At 42.0% G+C, this 17,313-nt stretch overlaps 1 protein-coding gene across 1 annotated transcript; it reads right to left on the bottom strand.

The window, feature by feature from the left end:
* Window positions 1-6,475: 6,475 nt before the first annotated feature.
* Window positions 6,476-9,757, bottom strand: LOC147437218 (uncharacterized). Its single transcript, XM_086486532.1, has 2 exons — window positions 9,209-9,757; window positions 6,476-6,715 (listed from the first exon to the last, which is right to left on the bottom strand). The coding sequence occupies exons 1-2, from the start codon at window positions 9,755-9,757 to the stop codon at window positions 6,476-6,478; spliced, it is 789 nt and encodes a 262-aa protein (XP_086342658.1).
* Between the last annotated feature and the right edge of the window lie 7,556 nt (window positions 9,758-17,313).

Genomic DNA, 17,313 nt, shown 5'->3' with positions numbered 1-17,313 from the left:
TGGCTAGGTGGCTAGTGACTATGTGGTAGCTTCTACAAAGGTGGTAGTACCTATGGTAGGTGGTGGTCCACCCCACCCAAGTCAGACCTGCCTAGTCACAAGTGCTGACTTTATTGCTGGCTGGATAGTAGGTGGCTAGTGGCTTATGTGCTAACTACTCCAAAGGTGGTAGCTATGGTAGGGGGTGACTACCACTTTATTGCCATGATCATGTGTCTTACATTCAATCTTTAGGCACCAATGTTGTACTAGCTAAATTGTAGCTACTATGCTTTGAGCCACCCAGCACAGTGTTGTTACCCACTAGTATTGTGGTAGCTACCAGTCTGGGGATAGCTACCTTTTCCATGCAATGGTATCTAGCATGGTGGGACATAATCTTTAAGGTTATATCCATTGATGGTTAGCTTGTCATAACCTAAATTGCCTAATGCTTGTGCAGAATCTACCTCCAAGAAAAAAAGTGAGGTGCAGGTCCTTTCAACCAAATTAGCTGACAGTTTTGATAACCCTCTCTTCGGGGACATTCGTACAATATTTTTAAGGTTTTGTCAATAAATGTTGCCTAAGCTTCCTATCTATTTATCAGATGCTGAAAAGGGTGATCTAAACACCGAAGTGATCTCCAAAGAGGTCAAAGTGGGCGCTACGATCAGTGTTCTCTCCGATAAGGAAGAGAGACATTGCAATCTAGAAGGTAACATCAGTTCCTTGGGTCCTTTGAAGCACTTGTTTAGTACAAAGTTTACTCATCATTCTTTTTTACAATGCACCTAGAGTTTATTTTTGGGATGTTTCAGAAACAGATATAACTGATATAGAGGAAACCCAATTAATGGATGGTGATGTGCTCCCCATTGCGCATGAAATACTTGCGGAATCGCCACTTGTTAGGGAAGAAGTGGAGCTCTTCAAGAGCCAATATCTTAGCAAACACTTGGCATCCATACCGGTGAACCAAGAGAAATCTCCCTCAAAAAGCCCTAATATTGCAGAGGCTTTTGCAGCGGCAAGAAATGAAAAAAAAATGCAAAGGGAATTCCTGTATAAATGGGTAGTACCTGAGATGTTTGCATCTGTATGGCTTGATTAGGGTGTTTATTAATAGTTTCTGCTCCTGCAGGGGGGGCAAGGGGAGACCTGAATGAAAGGTTGGATGAAGCCAAAGGGCCAGAGAGTGCTAAAGAGAAGGACTCTGTGGTTGTGGATGGGGAGACCGGTGCAGTAAACGGAGCAAACCTCAAAAAAGGTGCTGCAAACACACAGGCAAAAAGATGCCTGGCTGGATAGTAGGTGGCTAGGTGGCTAGTGGCTTATGTGCCAACTACTCAAAAGGTGGTAGCTATGGTAGGGGGTGACTACCACTTTATTTCCATGATCATGTGTCTTACATTCAATCTTTAGGCACCAATGTTTACTGGCTAAATTGTAGCTACTATTGTTGGAGCCACCCAGCACAGTGTTGTTACCCACTAGTATTGTGGTAGCTACCAGTCTGGGGATAGCTATCTTTTTCATGCAAGGGTATCTAGCATGGTGGGACATAATATTTAAGGTTATATTCATTGATGGTTATCTTGTCATAACCTAAATTGCCTAATGCTTGTGCAGAATCTACCTCCAAGAAAAAAAGTGAGGCGTAGGTCCTTTCAACCAAATCAGATGACAGTTTTGGTAACCCTCTCTTCGGGGACATTTGTACAATATTTGTATGGTTTTGTCAATAAATGTTGCCTAAGCTTCCTATCTATTGATTAGATGCTGAAAGGGTGATCTAAACACCGAAGTGATCTCCAAAGAGGTCAAAGTGGGTGCTATGATCAGTGTTCTCTCCGATAAGGAAGAGAGACATTGCAATCTAGAAGGTAACAGCAGTTCCTTGGGTCCTTTGAAGCACTTGTTTAGTACAAAGTTTACTCATCATTCTTTTTTACAATGCACCTAGAGTTTATTTTTGGGATGTTTCAGAAACAGATGTAACTGATATAGAGGAAACCCAATTAATGGATGGTGATGTGCTCCCCATTGCGCATGAAATACCTGCGGAATCGCCAGTTGTGTCAGGGAAGAAGTGGAGCTCTTCAAGAGCCAGTATCCTAGCAAACCCTTGACATCCATACCAGTGAACCAAGAGAAATCTCCCTCAAAAAGCCCTAATATTGCAGAGGCTTTTGCAGCGCAAGAAATGCAAAAAAACACAAAGGGGCTTCAGGTATAACTGGGTAGTCTCTGAGATGTTTGCATTTGTATGGCTTGATTAGGGTGTTTATTAATAGTTATTGCTCCTGTAGGGGGGGCAAGGGGAGACCAAAATGAAAGGTTGGATGCAGCCAAAGGGTCAAAGAGTGCGAAAGAGAAGTATTTTGTGGTTGTGGATGGGGACACCGGTGCAGTAGCGGAGCAAACCTCAAAAAAGGTGTTGCAAACACACGAGCAAAAAGATGCTTGGCTTAGACTCTACCTAGTGTCCATGAGTGATGCTTTATAGCCAGCCCTTCTATGAGCCTTTTTGGTTGTACCATCCTTTTTGTATCAAACCAATCCTTCTTTGTACCGCAATCCTTTCGTAATGTAACAATAGAACGTTTGGATCAACTCGGAGTTCCTCTTTCATTGTTAAAGTGTTTTTTTATGTGACTTGTGATGTGGTGCATGTGTCTTTTGATGCCTTGTCCATTGAGGTGAGATCCATTTTCTCTTTAAAAAAATTAATATTGCAACTTTCTGACTCTTGCGTTCTGTCTGTTTAGAGGAACTCAAACCCTTGGGCTACAACAGGTGGAAATGGGTAATGCCCCAAGGATTGGAAGGGGTTTTGAAGATCTTGTCTACTTTACGACGCACAGGTTTTGCCAACACAGCAAAAACACCAAAGGAGCTACTCCTGCTCATACAATTTTTGGCTATTTTTCCTAGCAAGGAAGGCACTGACATGAAGAGTGGTACAATGTCTGATGATGAATCATAGGATCCTACTTCCGGGGCATCCACGCATGTGCACCCAGCGGCCCCTCCAGACTTCATTCCTGTCGGTGATGCTCAGAAAGATTCCCCTCTGGAGCAAGATTTGCAGCCAGAGCCTCTGAAAGAAGTCCTTTTGCCAGAGTTACAGCAAGATGTAAGTTCTTGTACAAAAAGGTGGAAGGATGTTCTAGCCTTTCCCAATTAGCATTGTGACTGCTTCGCTGATGGAGGGTACGCCACCTCCAACCTGTCCTCCTCAAAAAGTCGTGGTATTAGACATGAATGGGGTTCTCTTGAGAAGATACCCCAATCCAGAGATCCCTCCGAGAACCAAAGATTTTCTCTGTCGAAAAGTGTTCAAGGGAGGCAGTGGCCGTGGCAACTTTTGCATAATCAGGCCAGATGTGCTTCAATTTCTTCGTGAATGCGTAGACATCTTTCACCTTTGCATCTGGTCCAGCTGCACTAACAGAAACATGAATATTACACTTAAGGGTTGCATAAGCGGGATGCACCCCAGAATCTCGAAAGAGCAATTCTGTCAAACTGACTACGTCAAATTGCCTTTCAGACTTACTGATATCAGAGAGCTGCAAGGCGGCGAAGCAAAACCAGTTTTTGTAAAGGGATTATCGGAGCTCTTAAAAAGGAGACCAGATTGGAGGGGGTCATTGATTCTTATGGTGGACAATACACGGTACAGAAATATTCTCAACAGTGATACAACCATGATATGTCCACAAACATTTCAACCGGATGACGAATCACAAGATCCTCGCTACCTCACGAACACTCTATTGCCATGGCTAAAGGGGTGGAACTATGTGCAAGATCTTGATCAGTATGCACGATGCACATGATATCAAATGAGAAGGACTGGGTTTCCCAATATGTTATCAAATTTTGGTCACAGAGAAAAGTAACTCCGTCGTAAGAGACCAAGTTTAGGTTTGGGCCTATGTACTTGTGTAAATAGCCAATGGGAGTTGATAACCCCTTTTTGTATCATTGACCTATTTATATCAGCCTTCTTGAATCTGAACTGGCTTCATACTAAAATGGATATCTCATACTTCTTGGCATTTGTGATTTTGTTGGGAAATGATATGCGGTACTTCAAGTCATTTGTAATTGAGTTGAAAATTTTAAAGCTTAGTCAACTGTGTTGTCTCCTCCTTGCAAATGCCACCATTATAAATCTTGTTGTATGGTAGATGTCTATTTCTGCATGGTAGCTGCCTATTCTTGACTGGTAGCTATTTATTTTTGCATGGTAGCTACCTGTTTAAGATTGGTAGCTATCTATTTTTTGCATGGTAGCTAGCTTCTTATTACTGGTAGCTATCTATTTTCAGCATGGTAGCTAGCTGCTCATGACTGGTAGTTATCTGGTATTAGCATGGTAGCTAGCTTTATCTGCATGGTAGCTCTATGTGGCAGCTATCTATTTATTTCTAGTAGCTACCTATTTCTACATGGTAGCTACCTGTTGTCTCATGGTAGCTACCCCCTCTGACTCATGATTCATACTCATGACAATTTTGAAATAGAAGATTGTGTGCATGGGAGAGATAGAGAGAGAAATGAAAGGGAGGGGGAGAGAGAGAGAGAGAGAGAGAGAGAGAGAGAGAGAGAGAGAGACAGAGAGACACAGAGAGAGAGAGAGAGGGAGGGGGGAGAGAGAGGATGCTGGTTATACAGTTCCAATTTTTTGATTGATTCGCGGTTGGAGTTTGATGATGAGTCCTTGTGCCTCGGTCTGGGAACCATCAGCTGAAGACTTTAATCCTCTTCTTGGATGTTCGTTCTTCCTACCGCTTACCAAAAGCTCCTGTTGTGGATCCTTAATCCTAATCCTATGTCTTTTCTGTTCTGGCTGAGACTCGTCCCCTTGGGGTTTTGCTGTGATATAATATTTCAAGGGTTTTACCTCGACGATTTTCAGCCTTGTGTTTGGGTTTTCTGCCGTTACTATAGTTTTATGTTATAGTTTTTGCCCACCTTCTTTTCCGCGAAGAGAGAGAGAGAGAGAGAGAGAGAGAGAGAGAGAGAGAGAGAGAGAGAGAGCGATTTGAGGATGCTGTTTTTTCTCACCTATAGGCAACTGTTTATGAATCCTTTTCACCCAAATTTGTCCATGTCAGACTTGTAGAAAAGAATTCAAATTTCGTTGATGGAGCCAGAAAACATGTCTATGGTCTCATAAAGCGGTAATTCATTCAATTAATACCTAGACTTATTCACACATAAATACTTTAAACTCGTTTCCTCGCTCAACACCTGGTTGGCTCGAAAGCTCGGCACCCCTTGCGGTATTTATTTTTTAGTTAGAAGTGGTACCAAGGTTCCTAACTTGTTCACACCTAGTCATCACCCACTCTGGCTAAATTGAGGTTGAAGGATTCAGAGGAGATTTGGAATTTTGGTTAGATTATTGTTTGTTCATTGACGATGAGGCCTTGTGCCTCAAACCCTAGACCATCAGCTGAAGACTTCCCTACCCACAACAACCTCCCAAGTGAAAGGAAGGTACCATTACAGAGCAAACACTTCTCTACCCACAACAACCTCCAAAGTGAAAGGAAGGAACCATTACACGTACAAAAATAGAGAGAAGACGTCCTATTGTGAATTAGATCACAAGCACAACATAGCAGTATATCCTTGCACCATTTAATTTGGAAGAAACAAAGGATACTTTACTCATTGAATATACTGGAAATTCTAAGGTCCCTATGTATCAAAGGGAATGTTGTTGTAAACAACCTCATATACATCGGGGGACATCATAAACAAGTTGTGGCCAATTCGCTCCATGGGAAACTTGATAGCTCTCACAAGGTGTGATAACATATAGACTTTGGGCTTCGAGTGCAAGAGCTTGTATTGATGTGGATTTCGAGATCGCTGCTCATACCAAATTCCCTTGACCACATAAGATCCCTTGCAGGCAATAATTACCCAAGCATCGGTAATTGGAGACTTGATACATGACTTCTCTCCCATGCACTTCAACAAATAGAAGTCCACAAGCTCTTCATTGTCTGCACTTGCAGCAACAGCAAAGTTATCATCTACATGCAGAACATCTGTTAGGGCATCATAATGTCCTTCATAGGCTGAATTGTTTGTTTCTTCCTCCGCCTCAAAGTCATCCGTGGGCTCGATCAAAACGTACTCCCAAGACCCCTCATACACAGAATTGGAGCATCTCCTCCAGAGATCGTGCATACATGCACTACAAAAGCATGATAGTGTCCTACTTCTCAGTGCTCTCCCTTTTGTCAGCGAATTAACCAGATACGCATGAATGCTCCGCGCATTAGGGACAACCTTACAATCCCATATGGGCCTGACTTCGATCGACCTCATCTAACTTGATCTTCCAAAACACCCGTGATACTAGCCTAGTCTTTGATGGATAAGAATTCTCTGCGCCTGTAGACATGGTCTCCCTCAAGAATGCTACAAATTCATGTGCACACTGGAGTTTTACTCCATTTGGCTTCAACTAATCATGAGTGAGATAACGTTTGATGAGAGTCCCTGCTCCATCATGCTCAACTTTTCCATGACCTGATCCTGAAAAATTCCATGTCATAAGAGCCCCTGTTAGAGTGACATACCTAGCAGCAAAGTAAAAAGGCCTCCTCGCTTTGAATTGAGAGGCCGCACCATCCGACCACACCCAATGTTCTTGGACTGCTATGCCAAGTTGTTGCAACCATTCGTGATGTAGCATGGAACAATGCTGAACAAAAAGAGTATCATGAGTCTTTCATCTGATATGTAGAAGTGATAATATTTTTGGACCACTCCTGCAACGCGGATATAGGTGATGTGGACAAATATTGTGACCTGATTAGAGTACCAGTTCATTGTTTGGATCTCGTTCTGTTATTTGAATGTGTAGTTCTCTGCAAAGTCCACTACAGACAATACCACCGTTTTTGGAAAAACTAGAAGACACTCTTTGAATTGCTCAGCCTGCCATCTATACACAGAGTTATGTTGGATATACTTCTTCAAGTGATCCCTAAACAAAACCAGAAGCTCTTTGTTGTTCATCTTCTTGAACGAAAGGACTTTCCTCTTCTTCTTTTTCCCGGCATCTGTTTGTCCAACTTCGACATCCTCAAATAGCTTGACTGTCACGATGCATCATGTTTGTGATTCTTCCCTTGGGCATGCAAGCATTTTTTCTGGTCCACAAATAGAGCATTCTCCCATTAAACATTTTTTATTGTGATGGCTGGCACTTTCAGAATTCGGACACACAACAGATTCCCATAGTACTGTCATACTGTTGTAGTTTGAGCACATGCATTGCACTTGTCAGCGGCCCCACAAATTTTACATTGGCAAGGACAGCTGACGAAATGCAAGCCAAGAAAACCTTGCCTTATCTGGTTTAAGGCATCTCTCAAAAAAAAATTTGGACATGTGTTATGCAGCAGCACATGTACCTATCCTTAAGTTTGCGGACAAAGTATGGCTTCAGTTTCTCGAAATTTCGTTGCCCAATCTTCCTACATCTGGATGGGCTCTTTGAAATTGAAGGAAGAATTCTACCTGTAAACATGCAAACCTTTGGACTTCTCATCCATATAAGCACGGTTTAAGCAGGTAAAAAAAAATTTGTTGACCTATTTCTATTATGCACTTGATTGTACCTACTTATGGCCTAGTCAGCTTAAGCATATTTGATGGAAACCATGCACTTCAAAATACCTTCCCTAATACAGGAATCTAGTAGGTGTCATGCAATCTATAGCCACCCGCTAGCCTCCTTGATGAGCTCTTTTTTAGGTTGCCACCAACTAGGGGGTAGCTACCTATATGATGAGCTCTTTTTAAGGTTTCCACCACCTAGGGGGGTAGCTACCTGTATGATGTGTTAGTGTACCAGTTTCATGCACCTACCACCACATAGCACCCAACCAAAAATGAAGGTAGAGTGTTAGGTACCTGCCTATAATCTTCAACCAATAGCAAGTTGAACCCTAGGGGATATCTACCATGTATGGAAGGTAGCAAGGGATTGGTCACGCCCTACCTTGGGAGGCTGCAAACCAAATGGGTAGCTACCTAGACCATAATTGTGGTGCTCTCAAGAAAGACTGAAATCCATGTCATTGTAGCCACCTCATGAGCACACCCCACCACAAATAATGGGATAGCTACCAAGCAAGGTACTTACAAAAGGTAGCTACTAAGGACATACTAGTCATGTGAAAAGGGAAAACAGCCACCTCTTGACATGAATTGCTACATGGTGCTCAAACATCACCAGATGGGAAAACCTAGCTACCACACCAACAAATTTTTTACTACAACCCCACCAGCTGGGAAAACCTAGCTACCAGACCAACAAATTTCTACTACAAGCAACACTATAACTACCATATTGGATGCCTACTAGTAAGTAGCTACACTCAATATGTCTTATAGATTGGGTATCCACCAAGACAATGAATTCTGAAGATACTAATGTATATAGTAGGTGGACATCCTAGGTTATAAGTTGCATGTTGATTGACAGGGCATCATATCAATGACTTCTTCCTTAAAATTGATAGCTACCACCCTTACCTCACACAATCTGGTGACTATGAAAACCATTCCTGTAGATATGTAGCAAGAACTAAGCTTGTATCAGCATTGATGGCCTGCCGCATATCACTCCAATGGTAGGACTCATGAAAACCAGAGGGTGGCTGCCACCATAGGGCTCATTATTGTATTTATCCCACCTAATCTTACATCTACGAGAAAACTTACAACACGCCAACAAGAAAGATAGGAATGAAGCTAATGTAATCTCACGACGCTTTTCAAAGTGCAAAAAAACATCAGAATGTAGAAAACATTCACCTGGGGTTGCTCTAGAAGATGCATAGGATGCTTTTGCCACAATTTTCTCTTGATTCATCTTCGGCACACATCCTTCTTGTTCGGCGAGACACGCGTATTCTCTGTCCAGAAGGAGAGCACCAATTCCTTGACCTCGTCAGATAAATTTATGTGTGCCTGTCACTCGCATAAATGAAATGGCAAGGATTCATTTTTTAATTTCTCTCTTGCTGCGTAGAAGTTTCTATGGTGTGTCCCTAGAAGTTTTGAAGCTAGATAAAATGTTTGGGGCCGGTGCTCTCATGGACATCATGATAGTTTCCCTCTTAAGAAACAGTTCTTTCTTGCTCCTGGGTTTCTTGATGGTGGAAAGAGTGTCCCTGAAACCCACCAGCACTGGATTCTCTCGCGTCTCAATTTTGAGACCACGCATGCAACCATCATTCAGCACATCCTTCATGATGGATTCCTTTGTCTCGTTGTCAAGGACTCTTGTGTGCTGTTTGAAACATGTGACAATATGCTTTGTGATAGATTGGCATTTTGCAATAATCGAACGAGATGGATATTGGTTCTGACTTTCCTTGAGCTTGCGACGATACTCTCTCTTTCTGCGAGCTTCATAACTTCTGGTAGCAAGCCTTCTACATTTTGCACACTCACAAATGCCGGCATGGTTTGCACATGATCCAAAACCTGAGGGAGATTCAACACATGCTGTTCCATCTATTATCCCTGCTCCAAAACTTACCGATGCCCCAATCAATGTTTTTTCCATAGATGCATTCTTGTTTCTTTCTCCAATAAACCCATTACCCAAGGGTGCTGGAACCAATGTTGATCCAATGCTTGAGGCTGCTCCGCTCGATGCAGGTTCCATGTAGACCGAAGTTAAAGTCCTACCGCTTGTAAGGTCAAGATGTGGTTGTCTTCCCACCATGGCCTTCTTGATATGTGGCAAAGAGTGCACGCTGACCACTCTTCCTGCAATGTATAAGTTGTATTTGTAGTTGTTGCTTGAAACCTCCTACTTCATTACCAACACCCTCTGTGCTTAGCTCGAAAAGCTGCTCTAGCTACTTGCCGATTGGAAAACAAAAGCAAAACGTCTTCTCTGCAAAACCTCCTGCAAAACTCCCCTTCTGTGTTTTTCTTTTCCTGGAAAAGAAGCTTATGTGCAAATGCTCCTGCAAGACTACCAACTTTGTAAGAAACTCCCCTTTTGTGTTTGGTTCATAGAGAAGCTTCTCTACGAATGTTTCTGCAAGACTATCAATGCTCACTCTCCTGTGCTTGGTTTTTGTGCATGTAGAGAGAGAGAGAGAAGGAGAGATAGAGAGAGACATCCGACTAATTTTGTTTGAAAGTTCTCCAGGGGCGTGGAGGGAACTATGGAACTACGAAACTGCCAAAGGTCGTGGGAATATTTTAATCATAAATGTCCACGCTTTGAAACTTTAAAGTTTTATTTAGAACTCTTCTCTTCGTTCCTGCTTTGATATTCAAGAAGATACCTCTCCACCACCAATGTCCGGGACATAGATATAATAATATATTTTTTATTTTTTATTTTTTGGCCACATGGACTATGGGTGGCTAGTAGTGGTAGTCCACGTGGCCATGCTACTTAGATACCTCTCCACCTAACAATAATAAATTTTTTTTTTTTTTTTTTTTGGCCACATGGACTATGGGTGGCTAGTAGTGGTAGTCCACGTGGCCATGCTACTTAGACTACGGGTGGGGAGAGAGAGAGAGAGAGAGAGAGAGAGAGAGAGAGAGAGGGAGGGAGGGAGGGGGTTTAGAGAGAGAGGGGGTGGAGGGGCTTGTAGAGAGGGGAGAAAGAGAAATGGAGTATACATTGTGTGTGTGTGTGTGTGTGTGTGTGTATGTGTGAGAGAGAGAGAGAGAGAGAGAGAGAGAGAGAGAGAGAGCGAGAGAGAGAGAGAGAGAGAGAGAGAGAGAGAAACCTTTGCAAGAGATAGAGAGAGACCTTTACTACTCAAGGATCACAATTATTGATCGATGGAGAAGAAGAAGCTTGGGTGGTAGCGAGAGAGAACGAATTTGAGAAGGGAGAGAATCTTTTTGGAATCTGCTCGCCAGGTTCCAAAAAGCACTCGTCAAAAAATGCTCGCCAAAAAATTACGTCCTCCCCTTTACATTCTCTGCCTGCAGAATAGACATATTTCACAGGAATTGGAGCATAAGAGCACTTGCTCCTCAGTGGGGGCACCAAAACGATGTTAGCTTGCAAACGGCAATAAAAATGATTCCTCTATAGCCTTACACGAATCACATCGTCGCAAGGAAGAACTATTACACCGCCAAAAACACCTGTAGAGACTTATGAAAAACCCTTCAAGCATGAAACACACTCAAAATCATAAGAAACCAAGGATATCATGCCAAAGCTCGTCTTGTGGAGATGTTCGTAGAGTATCCATAGGCGAAAAACAGATGAAAGATGAAAGAGTTATGGCCACTTGAAATTGGGGGTGCACTCTTTCTTGCTCAAAAATGATCTCTCTCGAAGTTGTGTAGGTGTTGCAGCTATTAAAATGGGGGGCTTTCTTATCTTTTATCCCAAAAAAAAATTATTTCTTCTTAGCCGACAAGGCTCTCTTGGTAGGCATCTTTTAATTGGCTCATTTTTTGCATTTTTGGGCATAAAATGAGATGTTGGTGACCCTTTCACCAACGGAATGGGGTGGGGGCAAGTATCTGAGGACGAAAACGTGTGCCATGTGCTTGTCCAGTTGAGTGGGGACTCAAAAAATGCACCATTTCTCTCCCATGAAGCCCACAAGACCCTCCATAGCCAAGCCTTGAGAGCTCCTTTCACTTTGATACACCCATAATGGGCTCCCCCTTTAGCCTATATACCTCCCACTCTCCCCTTTTTCCTTATCATGTGGGATAATTCCCCTGGCACATGGAACTTCCTCCTCAATCTTCCCAAACCCGTTGTGCCCAACAAATTCCAGATTTTTGCCAAAGTAGGAGAGCTTCTCGGACAACTTCCCCAAAGCATAACTTGTTGCTCCGGTCACCAAATGACACACTGTAACACATGGCTTGGATCCCAAGTCCTCGGCTACTTTTAGAATTCTCAAACCTCAGCATTTCTAATTTAAATTATCAAGTTTCTCAATTGCCCTTGTCTCATACACCTGCAAATCACTTTCTAAGTTGAGACAGCCCACTTCGGATGCTCATAACTCATGATGTAAAAGTTCAATTCACAAGCTATAAAGCATGGCTGAAAATATTATTTTTGAAACCATGTTTTGGAGACTTGAACAACCCAAAAGCACTCAATCATGGCAAAATCACACTTTCGTACATGAATTTTTACATGGTCACTTCCAAGACTTGCAGGGCTATGTACACATATATACATGAGGCTAGTGGGCAAGATTTTTGCCATGAACTAGTGACTATATGCTCATCCAAAAAATGCATGGCACCATTAGAGAGAAAATCTCTGACTTTGTTCCAGAATATTGCTCCTAGAACCATTACGGATCTAGTCACATTAGCTAAAAGATTTTTTGTTGCTTGTTCCAAAATAGGGATCAAACATAACAATAGCTCAAGTCTATAATTTCAAGCAAAAACAAGGGGAATCAATGAGGGATTATTCTAGTTGCATAAATCAGTATATTGCTAGATGCCTTGAACTAGAAATTCCAGCCGAAGAACGACTACTTTCTTTGTTTTTGGAAGGAATACTGAATAGAGATTTACATGCCATATTATACAGCAAGAACCATACCACCCTGGAGGCTTGTATTTCAGAAGCGATAGATTTGGGAGATAATTGTGACATCTATAGCAAGGAAACCACAATTAAGGACTCTCAAAGTGAGAAATTTTTGTCAACAATACCTACCCAAGTAGAGGCAACATCCATAGCTCCTATGTGAGCCATACATGATATGTTGAAGAGGGATGAACAAGGTGGTGACTAACTTGCAAAAGTTGTCGGTTCAAAGCCCTAGACAAGGACCACCACCAAGACAACCTGCAAGACCACAAAAATGGTGTGCAGTAGAAGGAAAATGGACCAACCATGAGACCCATGAGTGTTATTGAATGTCTAAGTATGACAGGAATGTGCAATATGTGCCCATGAGACCGCAAGGGAAACCAATATATCAATACCCACCTGATTTAGCACATGTACAAAAGATGCCTATGTCCATGGATAGACCTTAGCGTATCTTAGGACAACAGCCACCATTACCTGGAGCTAATGCTATACCAATGAAGTACATGCATTCTGAAGGAGCAAGGGATGAACAAGCTCTAGTGCCAGTCACACCCTAGCAAGATACAACTCCTCCTATTGTCATGATCAAAGGGGATTGGTACAATTCCAAAAATAAAATAAAATTTGAAAACATATTACTAGATGAAAGAGCACCATATGACCCTAGGGCCATAGGGTGCCCATGTAGAGGCTCTAGAGGGGCATTTAGGCCACTCAAAGATTCCTACATGGGTGCCATGGCTGTCCTAGGGCCACATGACCCTTAACACAATGCCTGTCATCTTGTGGTCCTAGGGCCATAGGGTGCTAATATAAAATTTATAAAAGGGGATTTAAGTCAATCAAGGGCACCTACATGGGCACTATAGCCTCACTATGACCCTAAGACCATAAGATCTCTCACTAGATTAAAGAGCACCCTATGCCTCTAGGGCCAGAGGGTGCCAATGTAGAAGCTCTAGAGGGGCATTTAGGCCACTCAAGTGTGCCTACATGGGCAGCATGGCCGTCCTAGGTCTACAAGATCCCGTAATACAATAGAGGACATCTTGTGACCCTAAGTCCATAGTGTGCCCATGTAGAAGCCATAGAAGAGCATTTAATCCACTTAAGGGCATGTACATGGGCCCTACAACCTACCTATGGCCTTAGGGCCATAAGATATTTCACTAGACTAGATGGCACTCTATGGCCCTAAGGCCTAAGGGTAGCGATGTAGAAGCTCTAGAAGCTCTATTGCCCTAAGGCCAAAGGGTAGCAATGTAGAAGGTCTAGAGGCTCATTTATGCCACTCAAGGGCTTCTTCTTGCAGCTCACTCTACCAACGTCTTCTTACAAACACTCCATCAGAAATGTTAGCCCCCTCCATTAACAACATTTTCCTCTAACGCTCGGCTTCTTCTTGCATCCCAGTCTAACCACCCCCTTTCTGTTGAAGGCAATGAGGACCCTCAAGGCAAGCATGTTGAGTCGTCGCTGCCTAAAACATCTTTGTGGCGATGCATTTTGTTTTGGCTGCTAACAATGGCAAAAAAACTTCTCTTTCTATGCATCTATAATTCTATTTCAGTGGTGCGAGCTGCTTGATCCGGTCTGTCCACCCTGCAGTCCCCAACCACACAGCGACACAGTGCCCAGGTGCCGAGTGCGAACGCAGAGAGAGAGAGAGAGAGAGAGAGAGAGAGAGAGAGAGAGATGTTGAATTCCCAAGCTGACGATGCCTGCCCACCCTCGAAGTTCGAACCCAGTATAGGCCTAAAGTACACAGCCATACGGGGATGGGGTGTCAGCGCGCTGCCTCTCCCTCTGCTGCCAGCGCGCTCTACTTTGTGGAAATTCCAAAATACCCCTCAAATTTCATAAATTCTGTCAAAAATTCCCAAAATACCCCAGGTTGTGAGAAGGCTGATTGTCTATCAATACAAGATGCTAAAACTAGAAATAGAGTTGATTATGTAGGCTTTGGAGAATTGCTTCATTATTTTAGACCTAATTTCCTTTGTTGGCACCATCGGACAAGGCAGCGAGGGTGACACACACACACACCCGCATATATATATATATATATATATATATATATATATATATATATATATATATATATATATATATATATATATAGAGAGAGAGAGAGAGAGAGAGAGAGAGAGAGAGAGAGAGAGAGAGAGAGAGAGACTCACGAGTCAGCTCGACGAGATAGCGAGTGCGACACACACACACACATAGAGAGAGAGAGAGAGAGAGAGAGAGAGAGGAACATTGAGGAAGAGAGACACATATAGTGGTGCTTGAATCACTTTTTTTGCCACAAAGATTGATTGTCAAGAATGATTTGCATCAATTCGATGAAAGTTACCACGCCCTTGTAATCTCCCTTCGCATTGGTCTCCAAGGTGGGCAGCATGTTTCTCTTCCACAATAATGCTTCTTGCTTCATTAGTGGAAGCACGATAATTTCATGCCCAAACGTCTTTTTGACTTTATCTCGTTGGATGATCAAAAGGGCAGCTGATTCTAGAACTTTCAGTTCATATTCCATATAATCTTTGTGAGAGTGTTCATTGTAAAATTGATGTGTATAATGGTTAATTGCTGCATTTTGAACACACTCTCAGCACTCGCCTTCACAGGCACAGACGCTCTCTCTCTCTCTCTCTCTCTCTCTCTCTCTCTCTCTCTCTCTCTCTCTCTCTCTCTCTCTCTCTCTCTCCCCCGACCCCACGCATGCATCTGCCAACCACGCAATCAACGCCCCTCCTCTGCACTGGCCGTCGCGCGCACAGCTGCTCTCCCCACGCCTGCACCCCCTCACCTCGGCTTCCCACTCACCTTGAATTCTGCAACAGTCGCTGCAACCCACGTGCACAGATGCCGATTGTCCCACGTGCACAGATAGTCTTTTTATTTTTCGTTTTTTCTATTAAAAAAAGTTGAGTTTTCTTAATTGATTTAGATTTTATTTCATTTCATTTGAATTTTTATATCTATTTCATTTGGATTTCTTTTATAAACGTTTTAAAAGAAAAAATCCAATAAAAGTAAAAAAAACAATTTAGATAAAAAAATCCACCAAAAAATCATTAAAAACTCAAGAAAATCACAAAAATCATAAAAATTCATTTAAAAAATCATAATTTTTTTTCAAAAAGGTCCTTCAAAATTCAAATAAATAGAAAAATCAAATAAAAATCAACAACTCATAAAAAGTTGTTAAAAAATTATTAAAAATCCAAAAAAGAAAAATAAATTCATAAAAAAGAAAGCATGTATTAAAATCATAAAAATGTATTAAAAATCACGGATAAATTCAAAAAGATATAAAAATTCAAAAAATGAACAAAAAATTTACAAACGTCTCAAAAAACTCAAAAAATATACATTTTTTTACATTTTCTTTTCTCATTCTTCCTTTTGAACATTTTTCCTTTTATTGTTTGCTTTCTTTGTTTCTTTTTTGTGTTTTGTATTTAGTTACTTTTCATTGTTTTATTCCTTTTCAACAAATATACAAAAAATCAAAAGAAAATTCGCGGAAAGACCACATCAAACCAAGCCAGAGTAATTCGAGGAAAGCTTGACTAGAAAGCAAATAGCCCAAAAAACTGGAATTTGATAAAATTCAGGCATTAGGACAGTGTTCACAAGCCAAATTTGCATATTGGGACTGAGATTAGCGGATTTTTTAAAAATTTACAAATTTTGGGTCGTAAATCTCGCCAAAGCATCTAATAAGAGAGGAATTTTACAGACCAAGTCAACATGGATTTGTACCGAGCCAAATATTCAAGTGAATTAAAGCCAGTCAACAACAATATGAGCACAAATGCAACAGAGCAAATCTTATAGCTCTATGGCTACAATGGAGATAATGTTTTATATGCAAATCTGCAAGGCCATAGATATCTTATGACCAGTAAAAACAGCACAGGAGCCAACATCTTATTAATCTGAGTAAAGCTTGATCCAAAGAACTCCAAGATGTTTACAAAATTTAGTGGAACTAGGTATTGCAAGCTCAAAGATGAAGTGCAAACAGAAGTTCAAAAATTTGACCCAAGTAGTTATCCAGACATCTATACAAGCTAGCAAACTATACAGTTAGTACATATGCAATCTTGTGCTAGGAAATAAGACGTAGCTAAATAGATAATTGAGTAGATTACTTAATGGAGAGAGAGACAGATTTATATACACGAGATTATAGAGTAGAGAGAGAGAGAGAGAGAGTACACACGATATACGTGGTTCACCCAATGTGGGCTACGTCCACGGGAAAGCAGCCACTCAATGGCTTTAGTACTTCAAAACAAGAAGTAGTTTACAAAGGGATTATACCCTTAATGGAGCTCCTGCCTTGCTTCACTCTCACCACCTCACACTCACCTTGTTGCATCAACTTCACACTATGAAATGTGTGTAGAAATGGCCTCCTTTTATAAGCCAAAAGGGCTGCCCTCTCTTATGAGAGACAGCCATGTGTAGCCGCCCTTGTGCGAATAAGTCCAAATCAGACCCTCCAATCCGCCCATGTGTGGCCGCCCTTGAGAAGACAAGTCCGCTTTTGAATTCGGCCACCGGCCATTGAATTCGGCCACCGGCCACCGGCCATTGACTTCCGACCACCGGCCATCGGCCATTGACTTCCGACCACTGGCCACCGGCCATTGACTTCCGACCATCGGCCATCGGCCATTGACTACCAGCCATCGGCCAACCGACCG

The sequence above is a fragment of the Adiantum capillus-veneris genome, chromosome 17 (genome assembly GCF_014529385.1).
Source record: "Adiantum capillus-veneris isolate H3 chromosome 17, ASM1452938v2, whole genome shotgun sequence".
NCBI classification, from domain to species: Eukaryota; Viridiplantae; Streptophyta; class Polypodiopsida; order Polypodiales; family Pteridaceae; genus Adiantum; species Adiantum capillus-veneris.
Note: the sequence above shows the minus strand (reverse complement) of the source record. Positions and strands in the feature narration are given on the sequence as shown.